The sequence below is a fragment of the Hetaerina americana genome, unplaced genomic scaffold (assembly GCF_022747635.1).
Source record: "Hetaerina americana unplaced genomic scaffold, ioHetAmer1.1.p SCAF_13, whole genome shotgun sequence".
NCBI classification, from domain to species: Eukaryota; Metazoa; Arthropoda; class Insecta; order Odonata; family Calopterygidae; genus Hetaerina; species Hetaerina americana.
The window spans coordinates 12,740,755-12,762,265 of record NW_027286403.1 but is presented as its reverse complement, the minus strand read 5'-3'; the positions used below and the strand labels follow the sequence as shown (position 1 = coordinate 12,762,265).

The 21,511-nt window shown below is 36.1% G+C and overlaps 3 protein-coding genes across 8 annotated transcripts in view; 1 reads left to right on the top strand and 2 right to left on the bottom strand.

Moving 5' to 3' along the window:
* The window catches only part of LOC139686100 (uncharacterized), a 32,493-nt gene extending 26,598 nt beyond the window's left edge, over nt 1-5,895 (bottom strand). Inside the window, exons 1-2 of one of the 4 annotated variants that reach the window (XM_071583268.1) lie at nt 5,799-5,895; nt 518-643 (exon numbers count right to left, since the gene is read on the bottom strand). In XM_071583268.1, coding sequence (XP_071439369.1) covers nt 518-631 — 114 coding nt within the window. In that variant the 5' untranslated portion in view covers nt 632-643; nt 5,799-5,895. Of the gene's footprint in view, nt 1-517; nt 877-5,798 lie in introns of those variants that run through there. The other 3 variants (XR_011700294.1, XM_071583269.1, XM_071583267.1) reach the window with 3 other exon arrangements.
* Nucleotides 5,896-5,996: 101 nt separating this feature from the next.
* On the top strand, nt 5,997-9,414 carry heix (UbiA prenyltransferase domain-containing heix). Of its 3 annotated transcripts, none has more exons than XM_071583265.1 (4): nt 5,997-6,111; nt 6,276-6,414; nt 6,614-6,905; nt 7,338-9,414. In XM_071583265.1, exons 3-4 carry the CDS (start codon nt 6,624-6,626, stop codon nt 8,037-8,039), a joined length of 984 nt encoding a protein of 327 aa, XP_071439366.1. In that variant the 5' UTR covers nt 5,997-6,111; nt 6,276-6,414; nt 6,614-6,623; the 3' UTR covers nt 8,040-9,414. The 3 variants fall into 3 exon arrangements, with proteins under 3 accessions (XP_071439366.1, XP_071439367.1, XP_071439365.1); XM_071583266.1 differs by having other exon boundaries at nt 6,598-6,905; XM_071583264.1 differs by having other exon boundaries at nt 6,276-6,905.
* A 5,318-nt stretch (nt 9,415-14,732) lies between these two features.
* Ube4B (Ubiquitination factor E4B) overlaps nt 14,733-21,511 on the bottom strand; it is a 70,568-nt gene continuing 63,789 nt past the window's right edge. The window contains exons 20-24 of the mRNA XM_071583259.1: nt 21,231-21,376; nt 20,971-21,098; nt 19,641-19,815; nt 18,195-18,341; nt 14,733-15,559 (exon numbers count right to left, since the gene is read on the bottom strand). Of these exons, the coding sequence (XP_071439360.1) occupies nt 15,471-15,559; nt 18,195-18,341; nt 19,641-19,815; nt 20,971-21,098; nt 21,231-21,376 (685 nt within the window). The 3' untranslated portion in view covers nt 14,733-15,470. The remainder of the gene's footprint in view (nt 15,560-18,194; nt 18,342-19,640; nt 19,816-20,970; nt 21,099-21,230; nt 21,377-21,511) is intronic.

Here is a 21,511-nt window from a genome sequence, read left to right as displayed (position 1 = left end):
AGTACCTTAGCCACCGCACCATCCCAATCCCCCAGAAGATAAGTACTTCCCATTTGGAAATGACATAGGAATGTCATGATAAGAATTAATGTAGTGCACATGAGTGTAACATGAGATACTTGGGAATTTATGAGACAAAACAGTATAGAGAGAATGAAAAACCAGCTTCTCATGAAAGCATATAGATTAGAAGCTCCAATATTAGAAGAACATCATTGGGCTATGCATAACTACATATGTAGATTTCAAAAAGCACCAAGTGGATTGTAAGCTAGCCACTAACAACTGGGGAAAGGATTTAGCAATTGATATACAATAGTGGACTCAAATTAAGTTGTTTTAGCAGCACTTCCCTCAGCTTTCTTTGAAACTGTGACAATGAATTATATTATGGGTAGGGAGGACACAATGATAATAGCAGTGAGGTGATCATATGTGGGATTAAATGCACTGGCATAAATGTAATAATACAGAAAAGTTATATTTATGCATGCATTGAAAGTTCAAAGATACTAACCATTGTTCTGAAGACACCAATTGGGCTGGGTGAATTCATTTCCCGCAACAAGGAAAGTGGACGGAAATAATTCTCCATCGCTGGACATACTGCAAATCCTAACTCTGGGTTCATCCAATTCAGATTCTGATTGGCATAGTCGTTAATGGATAGATTCCCAATAAGTATAGCTAAACCAGATAATGCCGTGGAGTGCATGCTATAATAACAAATCATGCATGTGTGAGTAAACAGCATATTCATGTCACACTGGGATTAGTTGGATTGTTAGTTTTTTATAACCAATCACCACCCCAGTTACCAACCCAGAGGTTAGTTGGAGAAGTGAAGGTAAGAGCTCACTTGGGAAAGGAATTCCCCATCACGAGAATTTCACTCAAGTGAGCTCTTACCCTCAAGAGGTTAGTCAAAAAATCATAGCTTAGGTGAAGCCGAGGGTGCTCAGAGGCATCACCAGGAATTGAACCCAGGCATTCACATGGTCAATGGTCCAATTCACCACCCATTGGATGACCACATGGAACTTTCCAAGATGCTGTGTCAAATGCAAGCATGCCACTTCAGCCAATGAGATTAGAGTTGAGCAAAGGTTAATAATTGTTAGTAGAAAACCTTACTGAGCATAAAATCTAAATAATATCGTACATACATGCTATGAGTGTCATATATATAGTTTCCATCATCTGTGACAAACTTCTTGCTGCAGTCATATACATGCTATAATAAAAATTCATGTAAATGTGAATAAATACAGCAAATCTACCTCGACACAGATCAGATGGATTGTTAGTTTTTCATAGTATTTGTAACCAGTAATTTAAAAACCCAAAGGTTTGTTTGGTAGGTGAGTATAGAGCTCACGGAGTGATATTCTCTCATTAAGTTAGTGGGGTTAGTGCCTTTCCCTGTGCCGCCAATGGTTTCCCAGGAAGATTTGGAAGCTCAAAAAACACACAGCTTGGGTAGAGATGAGGGTGCTCAGAGGCATCCCCGGGAATTGAACCCAGGCATACACATGGCCAATGGTTCAATTCTCTACCCATTGGACAACCACAAAGAACTTTCCAAGATGCTGTGTCAAATGCAAGCATGCCACTTCAGCCATTGAGATTAGAGTTGAGCAAAGGTTAATAATTGTTAGTAGAAAACCTTACTGAGCATAAAATCTACTTAGTACATACCTTTTACGCGTGTATATCATATAAGGATGGTATTTGTAATTTTGCAGTTTTTCAAATTTAACTTTGACAAGACCATGCCACTCCACAAATCAGGAAATAGATCCACACTTGCATAATTACTATTTTACTAATGTTATAACCTCCTGCACTATTGTTTCTTAATTGCCATACATATAAATGATTCATCACAACCAGCCTGGTCCTGTGAGAGCACTACCGCAAAGGAACCATAAGAGCAGGAAGGAAGGTATTCTAATGATAGGCAGTAATAAGTTCAGTAGTGTGATGCTCCCATTCCAGGAAAGGGCAGCAACTGATGGCCAGGTGCATTCTGAGTGGTGTTGTTTCCCAAGTGACGAAGGCAGTTGGGGTGGCAGCTGCACACAGGACTCATGTAGGAGTCAGTGGTGCCATGGGCCATGTATCCATGGAGTTTCTACAATCCTTCAGATAAATGAACTTTAAAGCAAAGAAGTTAAGGGACTTCTAAGGACTTGATTTAAAGCTTGAGATTCAACCCGCCAACCCTGGTGGTGGCGGGGTAACGTCCTTGCCTGCCAACCAAGAGATTGCGGGTTCGATTCCCACTGGTTTTTGTTTGTAGGTGGTTTTTCCTCCATCTAGGGCTTGGGTGTACGTAATTGTAATATTGTTAAATCATTTTTTTAAGTCCGATCTAAAGGCAGAAGTGCTGTTTTTAGGGTAATGCAAATAAATAAATAAAAGCCTTCTACTGAGGATTGATCACAGATCAGATCATTTTGAACAGAGTAAAAGGCAAAAATCAAGAGGGGGCATCATTCCTGCAGAGATGATGATACCTCAATTGACCTTCAGCCTGCGCTATAATAAAAATGGGAATTTTTTTGTCACAAACAACCAGAGTATCACTATAATCAGTGGAGATTTCAAGGCCCCATCTATTGATTGAAGCACACAGTTTTAAAATGGGGGAAAGACAAAAGATACCTGTGAGTTACTATTACATTCCATTTACTTAGAACTCCAGGCATCAACTTGCCACACAAATATAGCAAACACTGAAATACTGAGGACAATTACTTCCTTGACAAAGTCCATCACCAGTAAATTTATTGAAGATAAAACGGAACCTAGATGGTGCTATGTGGTTGTTAGAAAATCATGCACCGTTAAAGGCTATGTCATTCCAGGGTGAAAAATACTTGGAATGATATCTGTACTGACAAAAGAAATGAGATCATTGATATGATATGTACGACAAATGCCAAGAAGGAATTTTGGAATGTTAACCAAATTCAAAAGGAAAAGATTAGCAGAAAATTTGAAAGAGAATTCGAAAGAAATTTGGTTGTATATCAGAGAGGTTCATGGAAGTAAGTCTACAATGAATACACTCAAAAACGATAAAGGCAAAATTGTAACCAGAAGTTTGCAAAATCCCTAATTATCAAGTCCCATCTTGCAAAGCATCTTCACCAATGCTCCGATAGCTTACCAAATTGTTTCTGCCAGCTGATACCCAAAATTGAAATCTCATAAGATGGAACAGTACATTTGCTAAAAATATTAACCCTCATATATTCTTCCGGCCGAATCAAATACCCACTCATATATTTCAGGAACTAGCATTGGTTATTGCACCTCATCTAGAAATCACAAGGTTCCCAGGGACTGGTAAACTGCTAATTAACACATTACATATATTTAAAATGGAGATAAGGAGGAACCAAGCAATTACAGATCTATTTCCCTCACATCCATATCATGCAAGGTGATAGAACATATAATCGCTAGTTCAATAGCGACACACCACGATAGCCAACAGTTACTGATGACAAATCAGCACGGTTTCCCAAATGGTAAATTCTGCAAGCCAAAATTTGTGCTTTTTGTTCATGGTAGTCTTAGTTTGGGAAAGAGCAATGTTCCAGTGGATGCACATTTTCTAGATTTACTAAAGGCTTTCAACCAAGTACCTCACGGTAAACTACTCACAAAGCTAGAAGCCTATGGCACATATAAAAAATCCTAGTCTGGATCATGACTTTTTGATTGGTATGGTACCAAGAGTAGTCATAGATAATGTTATCTCTAATGCAGCTAAAGTCACTTCTGGTTTTCCTCGGGGAAGTGTTATTGGACCTCTTTTTTTCCTACTTCACATTTTGAACATCGACTTTGCAGGCACTAGTAAAGTACATTTATTTGCTGATGATGGAGTGGTACACAGATATATCCATTATCCTGAAGACAAAGCAGTTTTAGAAGATGATCTAAATGCTATACAACTCTGGTGTGGCACATGGCAATAAGACAAACTTTAAAAAGAGAGTGGTGATGAATTTTGGAAAGAGAGTAATTCCCTACAGAATGTCTACAGCATCAGGAGCACTGAAAAAGAAAGTATAAACTCTTTTTGTACTTGTGTTACCCTCACGATCTACCGTTAAAAACAAATGGGGGAAAATATGGACAAGCTACCAAAAACTTAGAATTCATTAAGTTAAGCATTGGGGATACGTGGAGAAATGGTTAAGACAAATGTTATGTTTGGCTAGTTAAGTCTCATTGAGAATGTGCTACTGGTATATGGGATCCACATGAAGTTGGATTGATTGCCTAATTGGGTTGCGTGCAGAGTGGAGGAGCTGGATTTGTAAAACGCTATCATAAACTTAGTAGCGTATCCAAAATATTACAGGAAATAGGCAGGGAATTACTCGTGGAGCGAAGGTTTAGATACAGATTAAATCTCTTGTATAAATTGGAAGGATGCCTCTTTAGCAGTGATGTTGAAAATGTATATTAACCCCATCATACTACGTAAGGAGGGATCATGTCAATAAAATTTGAGAGATTAAATTCAGAACAACAGATGGATTTCTGATGGCATTTTCTCCACGAACGATAAGGGAACAGAATAACATTTTCCGACGGAGGTAGACACATTCGGGTCAAAATTAGTCTGGTGTGTATGCAACCCATGCCATACACCCTAGCGGTGGCTTTGAAGGTACTGAAATCTATCTAAAATAACCACTGAAATGACAGCAGTGACATTTCCCCAAATATCATCTTCCATTTACAGAAATAAGTGCATATAGAATCATGAGTGGGGTCTTTATTGTAGTTAAGAACTGTTGCACTAGCAGATAATGCAGAGATAATTCGAGACAGGGGCTATAAAAGAGTTTGGTGCTCAATTAATTGTTCTCATCTACATAATACCCCGCAGGCCGCCGAACGGGCGTATGGCGGGGAGAGCCAATCTCAATCTCTCTAATTAATTATCAATCCAAAAGAATCACCGTATGACTTGCATTCACTGGTTTCTCATTCCAAAACAAATATCTATGCCAAACAAACTATGGCATTTCAATATCCCATCGGTAGATTACAGTGCTTAGTTTTAAAACAGGGTGTACAGACAAATACCTGCGAGTCACTTTACATTCTTTTACGCTGTACTAAACACATCAACTTGGAACTTCACTAACTACGGGCGATAATATTCTTGATTTGTTGGCGATGAACACCCAAAAAGTTCGAAGATATTACAAATATTAAAAGAATAGGTCAACGCCGGGCCGTTTACTTAGGTAAGTTTTAACCACGCGGGGATAGTAATAATAGCTAAAGAAAAATTTAGTAGTTTAATTAAGGAGTCAATAATGGCTAAAAGTACATGTCATATGATTCATTTATCAATCTTTAGACAGACAGTAAACACCGAAATGCCAAAGATATATGGTATCACCACGTGCTCATCTTGCATTTGTTAGAAATCCCGACAAAACATTTTCCTAATCAATCGAAAGTAAATAAACCAAGAGAACTTGACACTAAGAAAACCCTTGCCAATATATCCACGCAAATTCAAATATGAGGACAACTGTATAAATATACAACCTGAAAATTTGATTGTGAGAAATTACGCCACTATATGACAATTTAATGTTGATATGAAAAAAATTCCTTCAGATTTATCTGCAATTACAGATAATGCAGCAAGTGCAAATGCTGATTAATTACGTACGTACAAAACTCGAACGCAAAATCCATTAATTCCATAACAGCATGTAATGAAAATACGTAAGTTTTAATTAAAATTTACTCACTCGCTATTCATCCCCGGCGGTATATTAAATTGATTCATGGTCTAATAACAATATCAATTAAATCTTTCGTATTGCGGGAGATTGGTATTAGCAATGAGCCAATATGGCGATTTGTGACTGCAACTAAGGGCTTTACTGTCGTTCGTGTCAACTACAAAAACAAATGAACCGTTGATGCGTTCATCGTCATTGGTACAACGTTACTTGTGTGTGGTTGTGGTTGGCAATGTAATGTGCATTGTGTGAAATATTCTCTGGTTTTACTGGCAGAAATAGTTGAGAAACAATTGGTGTAATGAAGCTTAACTTTAAGGTAGTCAACAAATCTCGAAGTCAGTCTTATTCTTTGTTTATTCATTCATAAATGGTTACATTATGAACGCGATTTAAATATGTTCCCTGAGAAACAACTTAAAAAATCACATCCATTCTGTTGTAGTGTCTGGAAAGATCTCCACCGTTTGTTTATTTTTTCAGGAAGAATTACTGAAGTACACAGATGAACTAGGGCATTTAAATCTTGCCAACTCGGTGTTGTCGTTTGTTTGGCTCAGCGGGACTACCATCAACACTGATTTGTGTCGTTAATAAATTTGACTTGAAGGTTTTATTAAAGGTGTGAAGATTTTCATTTATATTTCTCACAACTCAGAAGGCTATATTCTTTTAAATCGTCTACTTCTTGAGTAATATACATCGAATGGTGCACGTACATAACGAATGTTCCATATTTAATTGCCTTGTTGATAGAACACTTCATATGCTTGAAAATATTTTTGGCTAACAGCGGTTTTCTCAGTATTTATTAATTACAGAGCCTTGAGGATGGGCAATGAGGAAGAAGAAACTAAAACTCGGAAAAACAATCATACTGAGGATAACATTCACCCCAGCAAAACGTCTAAAAGAAGGAAATTAACGTCGTATGTTCTTGCTTTACGCCCTTGGACTCTTAGTGCATCTCTAATGCCAACTCTTCTGGGAGCTGCCCTTGCTCATAAATGTACCGGAGAGTTTAGCTTATTGATTCTATTAGTAACGGCATTTACAGTGTTGTCTGTTCACGGTGCTGGCAATGCTGTCAATACATACTTCGATTATGTGAAGGTATGGTCACAGAAAACACTACTCTTACTAATTTAGAAAGCGTTCTAAGTATTGGCAATTATACTTTATTATATTATAATTAACTGTTGTCTGAAAATGGTAGGAGAAAGAGAAAATTATGGATGGGTTAGGTATTAACCCATGATGATGTTATTTCTTGAAGAAAAAGTGTTAATTTTGTCTTAAGTCTGATCCAATTTTTTGTTTGCGTTTGTGAGTTAAGTATTAACTCTATGCATTATTTCAGTAACATACGTCGCTGTCACAGTAATAGAAAATACTTCAATTGAACGTTCAGCGCCTTTCAAAAATAGTGGCTTATTTAGTTCAGATATACCATAAATTTCAAGTTCTTAAATGATTTTTATGTATAAATATATCAGAATTTAATGCTGAGAACCCACCTTTCATTGGTGTTAATTATAATTTTAGGGTGTGGACAGCAAAACCAAGTCGGATGATCGTATATTAGTGGATGCCCTGCTTTCTGTTGAGGAAGTTGCCAATTTAGGAGCTCTCCTGTATGGTGCTGGGTGCCTCGGCTTTGTTGCCCTTGCAGCGCTATCCCCTGCACGCATGGAGCATCTTGCCCTTGTGTATTTTGGTGGTCTCTCCTCATCCTTCCTCTACACTGGTGGTGTTGGACTGAAGTACATCGCCCTTGGGGACGTGTTGGTTTTGGTGCTGTTTGGTCCACTCTCTGTGCTGTTTGCATTTTTAGCACAAGCAGGTACTGCGCGATGGGCAACTATTTTCTACGCCCTACCCTTGGCTCTGAATGCAGAAGCAGTTCTCCATGGAAATAACACAAGGGATTTGGAATCTGATCGCCGTGCTGGCATAGTGACATTGGCTATTTTGGCAGGGCACACAGCGTCGCATGTGCTCTATGCCTTTCTGTTGTTTACGCCATATATTATGTTTGTTGTCCTCTCATTGCATCACTCCATATGGTTCCTGTTGCCCCTCATTACTCTACCAGCAGCCTTTCAGCTTGAAAAAGAATTACGCTCAAGTGGTGGCATGCAAGCTGTTCCCCGAAAGACAGCTAAGTTGAATCTATTTTTTGGGCTGTTGTATGTTTTGACATGCACTCTAGTAAACTCAGAAAGACTGCCTTATATTAATCAGTGAAATTAAAAACTTTTTTACACTTTTTTTAATACATTAAAGAAATAAATCTAGTTCACATGCTTATGTTTTTCATACCTCAAAGTTGATGATTTGTTATTTTTCAATTTTGTGGCCTGAAGGTTTTTAAATAAAGAAATTTATGCAGCCAATGTTCAATATGGGTCTGGTATAGTACTGAACGCTGTGTATGCGTTGGAAACAATCTCAATTGTAATGAGTTTCATTTGAAATGATAGAATGTTCAATGAACGCCAAAGTAGAGAGTTAGCTCCTTTGTAGTTGTGGAATAGCCTGCATTTGGCACTATTTGAATTTTTTAAAGACTCTGAATATCAGGAATCGATTCATGCCCATCCACCATTGAAGTATTTAAATGAGTAAATTGACATGGCATTCTATACCGAAATTGTTGTGAACATAAAATTTATAAAACACTTATATAAGTGTTTTTTGTGATGTTTTGACAATAATATACTCTACACTGTGCTCGGAAGGTGCCATTTAATGTTGGTTTTGCAGAATTCTTAGAAGTGAGTTATGTTTGGCCTGAAATAGTGATGCCTGCTGAAGGAAATGAAATGTCTTCCAGCCAATGTATGTGCCATTAGCGTCAATGTTTTCATAAAATAAAATTGCTGGAACTGTTGGATGACTAACATTGTTGTAAAGTAGGTACTTAAAGGGCAGCTTTGTCTGATTTTATTGGAATTATTAATAGATTATAGGGTGTTCTAAGCTACTATCTCAAACATGTACTTCAAATTATGTGTACAAATGAGAGAAATGTGTGTTTATTTGCATTGGTCTACATTGTTGTGGTGTAATGCATATGAATCACTCTTAATATGCTGATTTTTTGTAATGCTCGTTTTATTATTCTTTTTTATTTCATCTGTTTTAGCTCTTGAGTGAGACTCTAACACCAATGTTATATTGATATTAATGGCAGCCACCTATGCATGCTAAAATAACTCCACATCTGCATTTAGATACCCACTGATTTTGTACTTACCAGCTTATATTTCACTCAATTGCCATTGGGAAATTGGGGTTGTGAAAATTTCACAGGCATCATGTTCATTCTTTGGTTATCTGTTGCGTTGTTCATTTAGTGTAATAAATTTGTTAAATATTTTTATCGATGTATGTCACAAGAGAAATAAACATGGAAATTCAAAGGTAACAATTAATATGTAAATTTGAAATTGGCAGTCCATTGAATAACACATTTGGTCCATAAATTGGGAAACCAGATATTTCAAATGTAGAACAAGGGTGCCTTGAGAATTTAAAGAAATCTCTGTAAATTACAATTGGTGACTCAGATTTTATGTTCATTACTTGAGATATGTATATTCTGTAAACATGCTCATAAAAGCTCATTGAAACAATTTTAGATGTCTTGCATAATATGCCCACCCTCATTAACTATATTCTGGTATTATATACAAAATTACTGACAGCATACTTGTGGTCCACCCATAAAATACAAGATGCATAATACTAAGAGTCCAGTATCAGATAAATTTTCTAGTTTTTCCAGAAGGGAACTGCTTCATTCAAAATTAAGAGGGCGAAGGATTTCATGTTTGCTTTTACCATCAAATGAGTTCCATTCACAGAGGTAAAAGCTTCCTTCGAGTAGAGTAAATATATGTATTTTTTGCTTCAGGGCCTGGTAGACCCTCCTATCCATTCTTAAGTGTAGCAGTGTTGGGGCCAAATGGACTTGTTAACCAGCTTATTCACATAACCTCTGGTCTGAGTTCTGACATATACTCACAGTCTTAAGCTATCTCAGACTTGACTCCTGTTATATGAAAAATACTGTATAGGAAAGCCATGAATGAAACATGTTAATTGGGTGGTTCTATTAAATATGAACTTGATTTGGATAGGTGTAAACATAATAATGGAAAACAATGCTCATTTGGCTGATTTGAGTTCCATTATATTACCATCAGCATTCACTCAGAAATTCCCAGAGTTGAGCTAACATGGCATGTACTAATATTTGGTTGAGCTAGTGAAAAAATAGCTGTTTAGGTAATACTTATAAAAGTTTGGAAAGTGTATGAAATATTTCCAAGTAATCATTAAAATTGTATGCATTAAAAAAAATGGCCTGCAAAAGTGGTAGAAGACATACATAGTTGGATTTGATGAGACTAAAAATTGCTTTAATGCATTAATATAGCAACTTGCTATAACTTATCCCTGATAGTAAGTTTTGAACTCAATGTGATGGATAATTTCATTTTTGTTTTCCTTTCAACCTATTGCACAAAATGATGTTTTTTCATGCTATTTCTAATAGGAAAGTAGATGACATTCATTACAAAGCACTTCCCTCTTTTCCACTCCCTTCTTTAGTTACTGCATGCATTCTGCATTGAATTCTCATGGCTTTTGTTTATGTACATGATAGTCTGGTGTACCTTGTTCAGGTCAAAGGTGGGATTCATTTGTGCTTGGAATCGTAGTGTGGATTTCCCCGCTGAAGTCCCCCTTGCAGGTAGCCGCTAGTCTTCTTGGCATTCTTAGTAGTAGTTTTTAGGGGAGGCGACCGACAGCTAAGGTCATTTGCGCCATAGGGGATGGACAGGAAAGGATTAAGGGAGGAGAGAAACCCGGCGTCGGCATTAGCCTACTCTTTACGAAAGGCGCCAAGGGGTCCGCAGCTTAACGTCCCATCCGACGGACGCCGTACTCACTCAAAGTGCCCTCCACAAAGCACCTCAAGTAGGGATCGAGATACCTCTGAAAAATATTCAACACCGCCGGGATTTGAACCCGCGCCCTCAGGGTGGGAAGCCAGTACGTTAGCCCCCGCACCATCTCGATCCCCCTTGGCATTCTTTGAGTGGTGTGGCAGTACCCTTTTTAAGTGAGTAGTCAAGTGTAGGCGGAGTCTCTTAATCAATATGCAGGCCTCTATTATTTAATGGAATCATGATATGTATTTTATTGAACATATTTTCTCAAATCAAGTCAGAGTGCAGGGATGTAAAATTCCCTGTCTTAGAAGTCTCTATTGTCAGAGTAGGGGTGCAAATTTCTCACAATGGAAGGTTAGTCAACTGGAGGAATTATTAGCCATGCTGATATCACCCTACATTTTTCTTAACAGAGGTTCTTTCTTGCCCTGTTATAAATTCATGACAGCTCTGTGACCCACATGATATCATTTAACACTTTTGACTGTTGCCTACAAGTGGGAAGAGAGGTGGTCTAAAAGAAGGAATGTATGTTGGTGCTAAATACCACTGTACGCATGTTCTGATTTTAAATCAAACGTGCGTGTGCATGAAAAAATATCTTTCTTTAAAAAATCATTAATGGCAATTTTACCTTGTTATGCACCTTATGAGCATTAAGGTATCCATTTTGTTGTTATTCTTTAAAAACACATTTAACTTATTAGTAATTCGTAGGTATCATATTAAGATTTAAAAATACACTACATTCATCAAAAAGTCTACTCTGCCCCTTACAACTTTAGCACTAAAGTCTAAGGGTCCTTTTGGAATGTCCATATTGTCAACCTCATTCTGTCTTGCCGATTACTAACAAAGGGTATTAGGGGGTTGAGAATCTAGAATTTACTGAGTGGCTATTGGTGAGAGGTGTATTTATCAATGTAGCTAATGAGCTCAGTTGAGAGAAAGTGTCCCTTGCCCTTCATGTGAATATGCCTACTAGTGTCGCTTATTAGCGGTTGCAATGTAACTGTTTCCCCTTCACATATTTCTTCCACTCTATTCTTGGTTTCAATGCATCCCCTGAACATACCACTTTTTATTTTCAGGATATTGTGTAAACATATATTTTGTATTTTATTATTACAAAATGCATTTTCGAATTAGCCAAAAGCTTCACAAGGACTATACACAGGTAAGGTGAAAAACATGTGTTTATGTCATTGCCAAACTCATGGCATCTCTATTTATATGCATTACAATACTTTGATTTTTATATTATTCCCAGGATTAAAGAGAAGTATACAGTGACAGACTGGCAAACTATTATGGACATCACTAATAAAAATATGAGTCCAAAGAACTTTTCTAGTGAACAATACAGTGAACTAATTGTTCACTGTACTCACTCCACAGCCATTTTTAAATATCTTTTGGAATCACTCTATACAGGGAGATAATATGGCAGTAATCGGTCGGGCGTTCAAACAGATGTTTCCTGGCATCTAAGATTGTTTAAAAAACATTTATGAAAATAAATTTGCACTAAGAAAATTTTAGATGATATTTTACTGTTTCTGCTTGATTTGGCATTAGTTATAAATACTGACTTTATGATTGCAAGTTCATATGAGGGGTGGGATACATATTTTGGATTGTTATAATTTGCTTCGAAATCCAAAGGTTTAATTTTTATTATATTGCGGACAGTATTTCCAGATTATGAAATCAACTCTGGGGAACTTCACCTCAGATTATGATAATATGTCAGGTGGCTATAATTTAAAATGAATGCATATTTATAAAGGCCTTCATAGGCAAATTTTTACCATTTACGTAGGCACTAATATCTGGAATACCTTTCTTCTATATATTTAATATAATCCTCTTACTTGAGATTTTCATTAATTTTGAGACCTTGATAAATTGCTTCCAGCACCCCTAGTATACAATTTTTTGCGATTGCTCAAGATACTGGCGTGAACTGGAAGCTATTGGCTTAAATAAGCATGGAATTAGTTTATTTAATTGATTTTAATTTACTGACATTTCGTACATATGGTGAAGTCATTAACTAAGTTAATATCATCTCGCATTTGCTTAAATATGCTGGCAGTATTTGTACGAGCAACAAGGAATTTGCTATCATCTGCATAAGAAGTAAGTATGGGGAAGAGATATGCTTAGTATATGCAACCAAAAGAGAATAGGCTAAAATATTCCTTAACAGGTTTACAGATCAGGTAATTCTAATAAATGAAATGACAAGCATGGATCTCGATGTGGGCCACAGATGTTGCAGTTTTTGACCATCCCAAACACTCGTCATCAGATTTCACTGCCGTATATGATGCTGCAGAGTCAGCATACACAGTAGCCAACTTTTCTTGGATTTATGAAGGCATATTGACTTTGAAAAGCAAATATTGAATGATAGATTAAACTCAATTTTTTTCCATTTCACCAAAGCCCTCAAGATGACTCATTCAAATGATTGTCAAGCAAAAACCAAGGGCCCAAAATGGCTGAAAATTTAGTGATTGCCTTTCAATGCATGCACAAACATTCTCCAACTTTTTACAAGAGTGCTGCCATCTTCATGTTGAGGTGGGAAACTTTTCAGACAACCCATGTAGAAGTGACTTAAGAAAGTTACTGAGCTGTGAAGGTGTAACGGAAGAGCTGGCAACATACTTTTCTATTTCCTTTTTTTTTGCAAAAGTGAAACCAGTTTTTCTTCTGCAAGGTGATAAACTATAAACAAGGGCTAACAAATTTAAATTTTATTATGAAGGCATATTGAAATGAAATAATCAACTTTGTAATTTGACTTTAAAAAGTGTGTGGAATTACAAAGTCAATCATTTCCTTTCAATATGTTATGCATATTCCATAAATTTACACCAGAGACAACAAAATTTCAAAAAATCTAATTAAGGCATTTACTGCTTGCAATTATTTATTTCTAAAATGTGCCCTTACCACAGCCTCTAAATTATATTGAATAACTTGCCATTTGTACCTCATTTAGTTATTTCGTTACTTAAAAGTCTGGGAATTAAACAATTAATTCGGAGAACGACGTCAAATACTGGGACAGTAACTTAAATGGCATCATCCACTAACATGCATTAAAATGCAACAATTTCAAAGAGTAAAAATCACTTTGAACAGGATTTGAACCCAGAGCCCACGATATTCAGCCAAGTGCTTTAGCTAGTTAAACTACGAAGGTGTCCTCTTAAACTTTGAAATTTTACAGGCTTTATAAAGGAGCAAGATATGATGACAAAATACCCTACATACAATTTCATGAGTATTTGTAATCTGCTAACTGCACAACAGTCCACGAGGTTCAAGCTAACATTTAAACAGAGAAATGTTTACCTTGAATACATTCAAAGAAATGCAGGACATGTCACAGCAGTCACTTTAACAGATTCAGCTACTATGTGCATTAGAATGCAACAAATTCAAAGGGTAAACCTCAAATAACTACAACGACTAAGTTCCTTTTTACGGGTGGTGACCCAACACCCCCCGCCACACGCCCTTGCAGAGGCTTGCGGGGCATTATGTAATATAGATGCATTGTAACTGCATGCTTATGTGGGAGATTTATTGACCCTAGGTCTTTGTTTACTCATATATTTAGTTGAGCTAACCATACCATGAAGAGTAGCATGCTACAGAACACCATGAACATTTTCATTGTTGTTTTGAAGGTCTAAATAACATTTAATTTGCTGTTTCCGGGTGTGATTCATAATTTTTCCAAGAAGAACAAAATAAATACAACAAACTTCAAGAAAACTTAAACAGCATATCATTTCCAGAACCAAAAACCATTAGAGATATCCTACCGATAAGAATCTAGCTTTAAGAATGACCAGGAGGTTTTAAAGGCTTTTTTTCTAACATTAACAGGACTAAAACAAGGAAATTTCACTCACTGAAAATGAGACAGGCAATTTTACTGAAGTAATAAATATCATTTGTTCTGCATATATTTTAATCACCATTTTAAAAATTGGACAGTACATTTATCAGGCCATTTTAACATAGATACGTGTGGTGGAAGAATCCCAGATGGCCTTGCTTACATATATTTGTTAACATGAAATAATTTCAATATATATGAGAAATAATTCTTTCATTTCACAGAGGTAATCTACAACTTAGCCAAAAAGAACCTTACTCTCTTTTATGGAAACTGAAGCCACACCCTGACCTCTACAACGTTTACAGAATAGGTATCCATTTAAACAACAATTATTCTTGAATTCTTGTCAATTCTGCCAAATACATTCAAGAGGGATTCCTTAAATTTCAATTGTCAAAGCAAAAACTGTAGTTTTTCATTGACTTCACATACAACAGTTTACTCCATGAAATATTTTTGATATTTTATAGTTACAAAAAATTCAACATGCAGGTTTGTGCTATCACACAACACATTTAGATGAAATTAAGGACTCTTTTTAAAGTTTGAAAGACAAAGAACTGCATAAACCCTGTTTCAAAATCATCACTGCATTTTTTAGTACAAGAAATACAGCAAATTATAACGCATTAAAATTATCGGTAACTTTATTTATTAGGGTAGACTCATGAATAATACCTCTTTAGGATCTCAAGACAGTTTTTCAGAGACTTTGTTTGAGGACTTCCTCAATTAGAGCCCAAAAAAGTGGCCATTCTTTCTTGGCCAATCACATTGGACGGGAAAGATCTACTCCGGAGATTCTTTCTTTTCCTTTTCTTCCTTCTTCTTACGCTTGTATGCCTTCCAAGATTGAATCTCAATCTTCAATTCTTCAACTATGAAATGAAAAAAAGGTTTTAGATTTTAAAATGAAACTACTTTTTAACCATGCAGGCTGAAGCTCATGTGAAATCTTAACTCCCACCAGGATTTTCTATTTTATTCTGAATGCACATGAGGTGCAACTAAAATTTTGAACTTGATACTTTGTTTTTGTTTTAATAAACTAAATCTGAACGCTGCTGACTGAAATAAAACTTCCATCACACAACTATCACTATACCAGGAAAATTAATTAACCAAAGTGACACAAATGCACAATATTAGCTTCTAGGGATGGTTTCAGTATGGCAACAAGTATTCAATTGTTCCCGGCTCAACCTTGTGGAAATTCATTTTAATAAACGAAGAATACAATGTATCTTTCCACTGTCCTTTATGATGACACTTGATGATGACGCTTGAGCGTTGAAACCTGTTGTACGCAAATAAAGGACAGTGGAAAGATACATTGTATTCTTCATTTATTATAAGGGCAACAAGTGGTTCATGAGGCAGCAATGTGCTAATTTGTTGCAGCATAAGGCAGGGGTATGATTCTAAGAAGTAAGGCAGGGAAAATCTAATGCTGAAGTCTTGATGTGACCATGGAGAACATTTAACTCTCTATGACTGAAATGTAACCCTTTTTTAGAAGAGATGGGATATACATCCTTGGGATCCATGCGTCATGGATTAGATATACCTGAGAATATCTTTTGGTTGGATTTGTATACAACTTGGACCACTGATGAAATGTACATAGATAAATGTACATAGATAAATAATGGTCCTATATGCTTTAATAAAGTCATGGTTGTGTGGGTAATCACCGACTCACAAAATTAAACCAAAATGTTAAAGATGAAAGTGACACTACAACTTCATTAATGATCAGATTAGTGCTAGAAATAAGATGCAGTGGAACTGTGGAAAGGCAAAATTTGTTCGGGAATCTTTCTCTCAAAGAAATATACACTAGTTGATTATTCGTGATACATTCCCAATTTTGATTCACTAGAAAGCTGTCTAGAGACAGCTTTCTAGTGAAAAGTAGAGTTTTTGCTGACACGTCTAAATTTTGTGAGAATGTGGCACAGCATTATGCTTAAATAAATTTGTAGCACCCATAGCCACTTTGTTACTGTGATAATGCTTCTCAATGTACAATGCAACGGTTTCCTAAGCTTTCCCATGACCTCCACATCATATTTAGCCAGCTGCAATGGAACAGACAATCCATTGAAGATGCGAGGAGTTTCTGAATGATAAACAGGCATGAGTTTAATTTTCATTTCACTGCTTGCATTGACACAAAATAGCAGCATGAGAGGGTGTTTCATTGGCTTGTAGCCAAACAATACATTTTCCACTGATCTTGTATAGGTTTGCATTGGCATCTTTTCCCAGAAGAGAGACATTTGGTAGCAATTAAAAACCTGTGTTAGGCTGGTAACCCTCAGAATCTATGAGCTTCCTGCCATCACCTATGAAGTTCTCTATTGCCTTTGTGCTGGAGCTTGCTGCTTCACCATGCCTCACAATGCTGGGCATAGATAGCAGTTCTTCATTTAACCCTCAATAACCACCGACAACTTTCTTCAAATACTTCTTCTATGGCCATTGAGGGGCCTGGCATCATCTTAAAGAGGTCAACAAAAATCATTTTCGTCTTCTCACAAATGACATTCTTGTTCTGCTGATGTAGACTGATTGCATGTGCAAGCTGGATGAGCCATGCTCAAAACCTTGTCTCGTAATTTAATGATTTAAATTTTCATTTCAACTGTTATTTTTATTTTCTTATGGCTATCTTCTTGTCTTATGGGATATTTTACAAAATATTATTGAACTTTGCACAAAAACATCACATCTGAACACAAGTTTGAAAAAATGAATGATCACTTACGACACTAAGATAGTAGCTAAATGAGTGTTACACACAAATTGAAGCAGCAGGCGTGAAATGTTCCAGGTATCCCCTCTCCTCATCATATCACTCACTGTGCGAGAAGTCACCAAGCGAGTCATTTTTGGAAAAATATTTTTTCCTCGTAGTGCAAATGACTTGCTATCCATGGTGCTCGTTATGCAAGGTTCCAGTGTACCATGTCAATGAAGCACTTATATCATGCAGGTTTTATACATGCAGAAAAGGAACTAGTTCCTCAAAAAGTAACATAATTATTTTTTAAAACAATGAATTTCATGATTTGTCATAACTTTGTGGTAGTGATGCATATTCATCAAGGCAACAGACATGGTACTTTTTCACAATGTTTACTTGCACAAATGAAACCAGTCTCACCTTGACCAGGATCTGACTTTTAATCCAACGCATGAAAAATGATTTCTCCACAGTGAAATGTTCACATGTGTGTGCAAACCAGTGGTTAACTCTTCTAAAGTTACACTAGTGGTATTTTATGTAGTTTACTTTTTATGGAATTGTCATCAGAGTTCAAATAGTACACCATTAATGTTCCATGACATCTATGATAATGCAATTGTCACAGCTTCCAGTATAATGTGTTAAGGTAGAATTGCATGCACTGAATTTTATTATTTTCTGAATATGCTCACATGATATCACATATGTGCTTGCAAATTCATGACACCATTTGACATCAATTCTCACAAAATCTCTCTTACCTGGCTCAAGCATGTCTTCCGTCAGCAGCTGTCGGCTGAATGGGTCCGTGCAGGAGTTCAGGAGGTGACGGGATATTACAGCACGATCCATTATTTTGCCTGATGGTAATTTGACTGGATCTTCCATAAGTGTATCCATTAATGGATCTTAGAAAGGAAAAATAATTTATTATTCACCATAGCAAAACATTGAACAGCAAACATACAGAAAATAAATACAGAAAACAAGCATTTTCTCCACATTGAGAATTATAACATCACCATATGTACATATATGCACCCTTCAAAAGCTCTCTTTTGCTATAGACTAAGTAATAAAAACCTACAGCATATTTCAGTGGCATCTACCCCTTTACAAACCTTCTGCACAATGCCCTGTCCTTGCATTTTTCTTATATCTCTTTGGCATCTATACATTGTTTCATGCATACTATCCTGTTTCTGCAACTTCAAATATTCCTTGTCTAGAAAATGCCTCCAACTGCATAATTATCTTGACTACTTCATTTATCCCTCCCTTAAACTATTTACTGCACTCTCCTGAGGCTATCTGCTTCCTTGACTCTTACCAATTCTCTCAAAACTGGCAAACCAGAATGGCACACTTCTTTCTTACATACTGAATAGGTTCAACCTATCACGGTTATTTCATGACCAACTTATTCCTCACCCTTTACCTCCTATTTGTGCCAAAGACACGCGTAGCAGCCCTTTGTAGTGTACAGAATCATGGTCACTGATTGAAGCAAGGTGATCGGTAAATATTGGAGGCTTTTGAGATGTAGGTATGGAGCAGAATCGAAAAGGTAGAATTAACAAAATGGAAAGAAAATGATGAAGTACAAGGCATGGAAGTTAGAGATAACATTGTTGGGGAAAATCCAAAGGAATCAGGATAGATGGATTCAGAACATTTTATTTCAGAATGTAATGTTGAAGACTGTGATAGAAAGTGATGTAGGCAGAGGAAAAATATAGGCATGCTAGATGGAATGAAGGGATTTAAAATGTATGCAGATGTACCCCATTTGCTGCTGTGAACATACCCTAACCTTTCACAGCATGTGACCAGTAGGTTTCCAGAGAGTGACCCCCAGTGAATTGGTTAAATTTGAGTTAATTGTACAGTAAGGTGTCAGGTTGTCTTGTTAGGTGGGTATAAGAAATGTAGGCATGTTCAGTCTATTTAAAACCTACCTTACATCGTAGACTACCAAAATAAATATATGAGAAAGTATCTTTTGACACACATTTTTCATTGATTTTACTGCTGGGTTGTCTACTCTTGCATACAAATTTTAATCATTCTTCAAATATACACAAGAGGTGACCATAAATATTTAGGGAGTTGGATGTGAAACAATGGACATAATTCCAAAGCATTAGAACACTTCATATAGAATTCATGCTTAACAAAATTTTCTTTAAAGGATGACTGACAAATACCTCTGAATTCATCTGGAGCATCACCGTAATCCACTTCTTTCTTCAAGTTTTGAATAACCATCTGCTCTGCTCGGCTAGAAAGTTCTAAGAACTTCCGCACTTGACTAGGAGACTTAATCTTAGCACGTAACAGGCGTTCTACAGCACCCTTAATAAGGTCCACCTTAAAAGACCTCTGAAATAGATAAATATAGAGATTAATACCATACATGTTAAATCTAATATACGTATACAATATATGTATGCAATACTCTTTGATAAGATTGAATTGCTAAATGAAAAATTTCTTCCAATAATATGAGCACCAATATCAAGTCAGAGTTCCTGAATCAATCCTTCTCCATCTTATAAGAAGCACAACAAAGTCTTTCCAAATCATATTATTCTGCAAAAAACATTATTGACTATGAAATAGATTTCATCAAATCTATCCCATCCAAAACCTTAACAGCATTCGTCGATATTCCCGTACAGTTTTACTATAAGAGCAATACATAAAACAACTGAGTTAGGCAGATAACTACTGCAACATGTCAATATGATATCTGATGAAAATATGGTAACGAGTGCAACACACCTAGGCACGTTGGCTTCATATTTATTTTAACCAAGGCAACTAAGAACTTCCACAGTCTACCTAACCCATTAAATACATAATTTAAAGTGTTAAGATCTTGACTGAGCTTTGCCTATTTGATAGTTTTGAAAAGGTTGCACAAGACTGCCGGTGGGATGTCAACTTAGCATAAATAAACCACCATTATATTCAACAGATTCAGGCAAGATGTAGTGGAATTTCACTAATATGAGAAACAAATTTGCACTTTTCCACAGATTTATTGTAACGTACAATGTATTTCAGTTCATCAAACCATCTTAAGGTACAAGACTTCTAGTACTTGATCGATGAACTGAAATGCATAGTAATATACAATAAATCAGTGGAAAAGTACAAATTTGTTTCTCAATATAAACCACCATTTATGAGTTTTGCTGAAAACCAAGGTCATATACCAACAGAATAAGAATACAATGGAATGCTTACATAATGAGAATGACATGAAGTACAGTTAATTTCACAATGTGTTAAGTAAATTTGTAATTACAAGAGCTACATATTGCTCCTACAATTGTCATTTGATAAGTACTGATTGTGTACATATTGAAATCATAAAACTCCATTGAATAATTTCACCTTCTCTAGCAAACAATGATTACCACTTGATTCATTGGCAAATATCATTGAAACTGTTCTCTTAGGTCTAATATGGGAAAAAGGCAGAACATTAATTACTCTTTGAAATGTATATAACTCAAAGGAAAGCATTACCTCATCTTTTGCTAAAGCATTAGCAAACTCATCGGAATTAAGATGTAGGTATATTCCAAATATATTGGACAGAAGTTTCTTGGGAAACCAACCAAATTTATCAGGATTCTTTAACTTTAGGTCTTTGCCTGAAAGTAAAGTAAAAAATGCTCATTATTACTTCAGTTATCATTCATCAATGTGAATGATTCATTTGAAAGATTACAAATTAATGGGGTATTCACTCCCATTACAGTGCCACAGTAGATGATTCCACTTACACTGTGGTCCACTAAGCTGAATTAAATTGAAATTCAGCATTGCAGCAAATCTGTCAACTATTTCTGGTCGCAGGAATGGCTGCTGAATCTTTTTAGTAAATATGTAAAACAGATTTACTGTCTGATTTGCTAAGGTTAGATACGATCTGTAAAGCAAATTTACACACAAATAATATAAAACAAATAATTTGAATTACATGAATAATACATAACTATTTCTCATGCATTAAGACCCTGGGCACGGAGCAGAAACCAACTAAGTGCAATTAAAAATGTCAAAG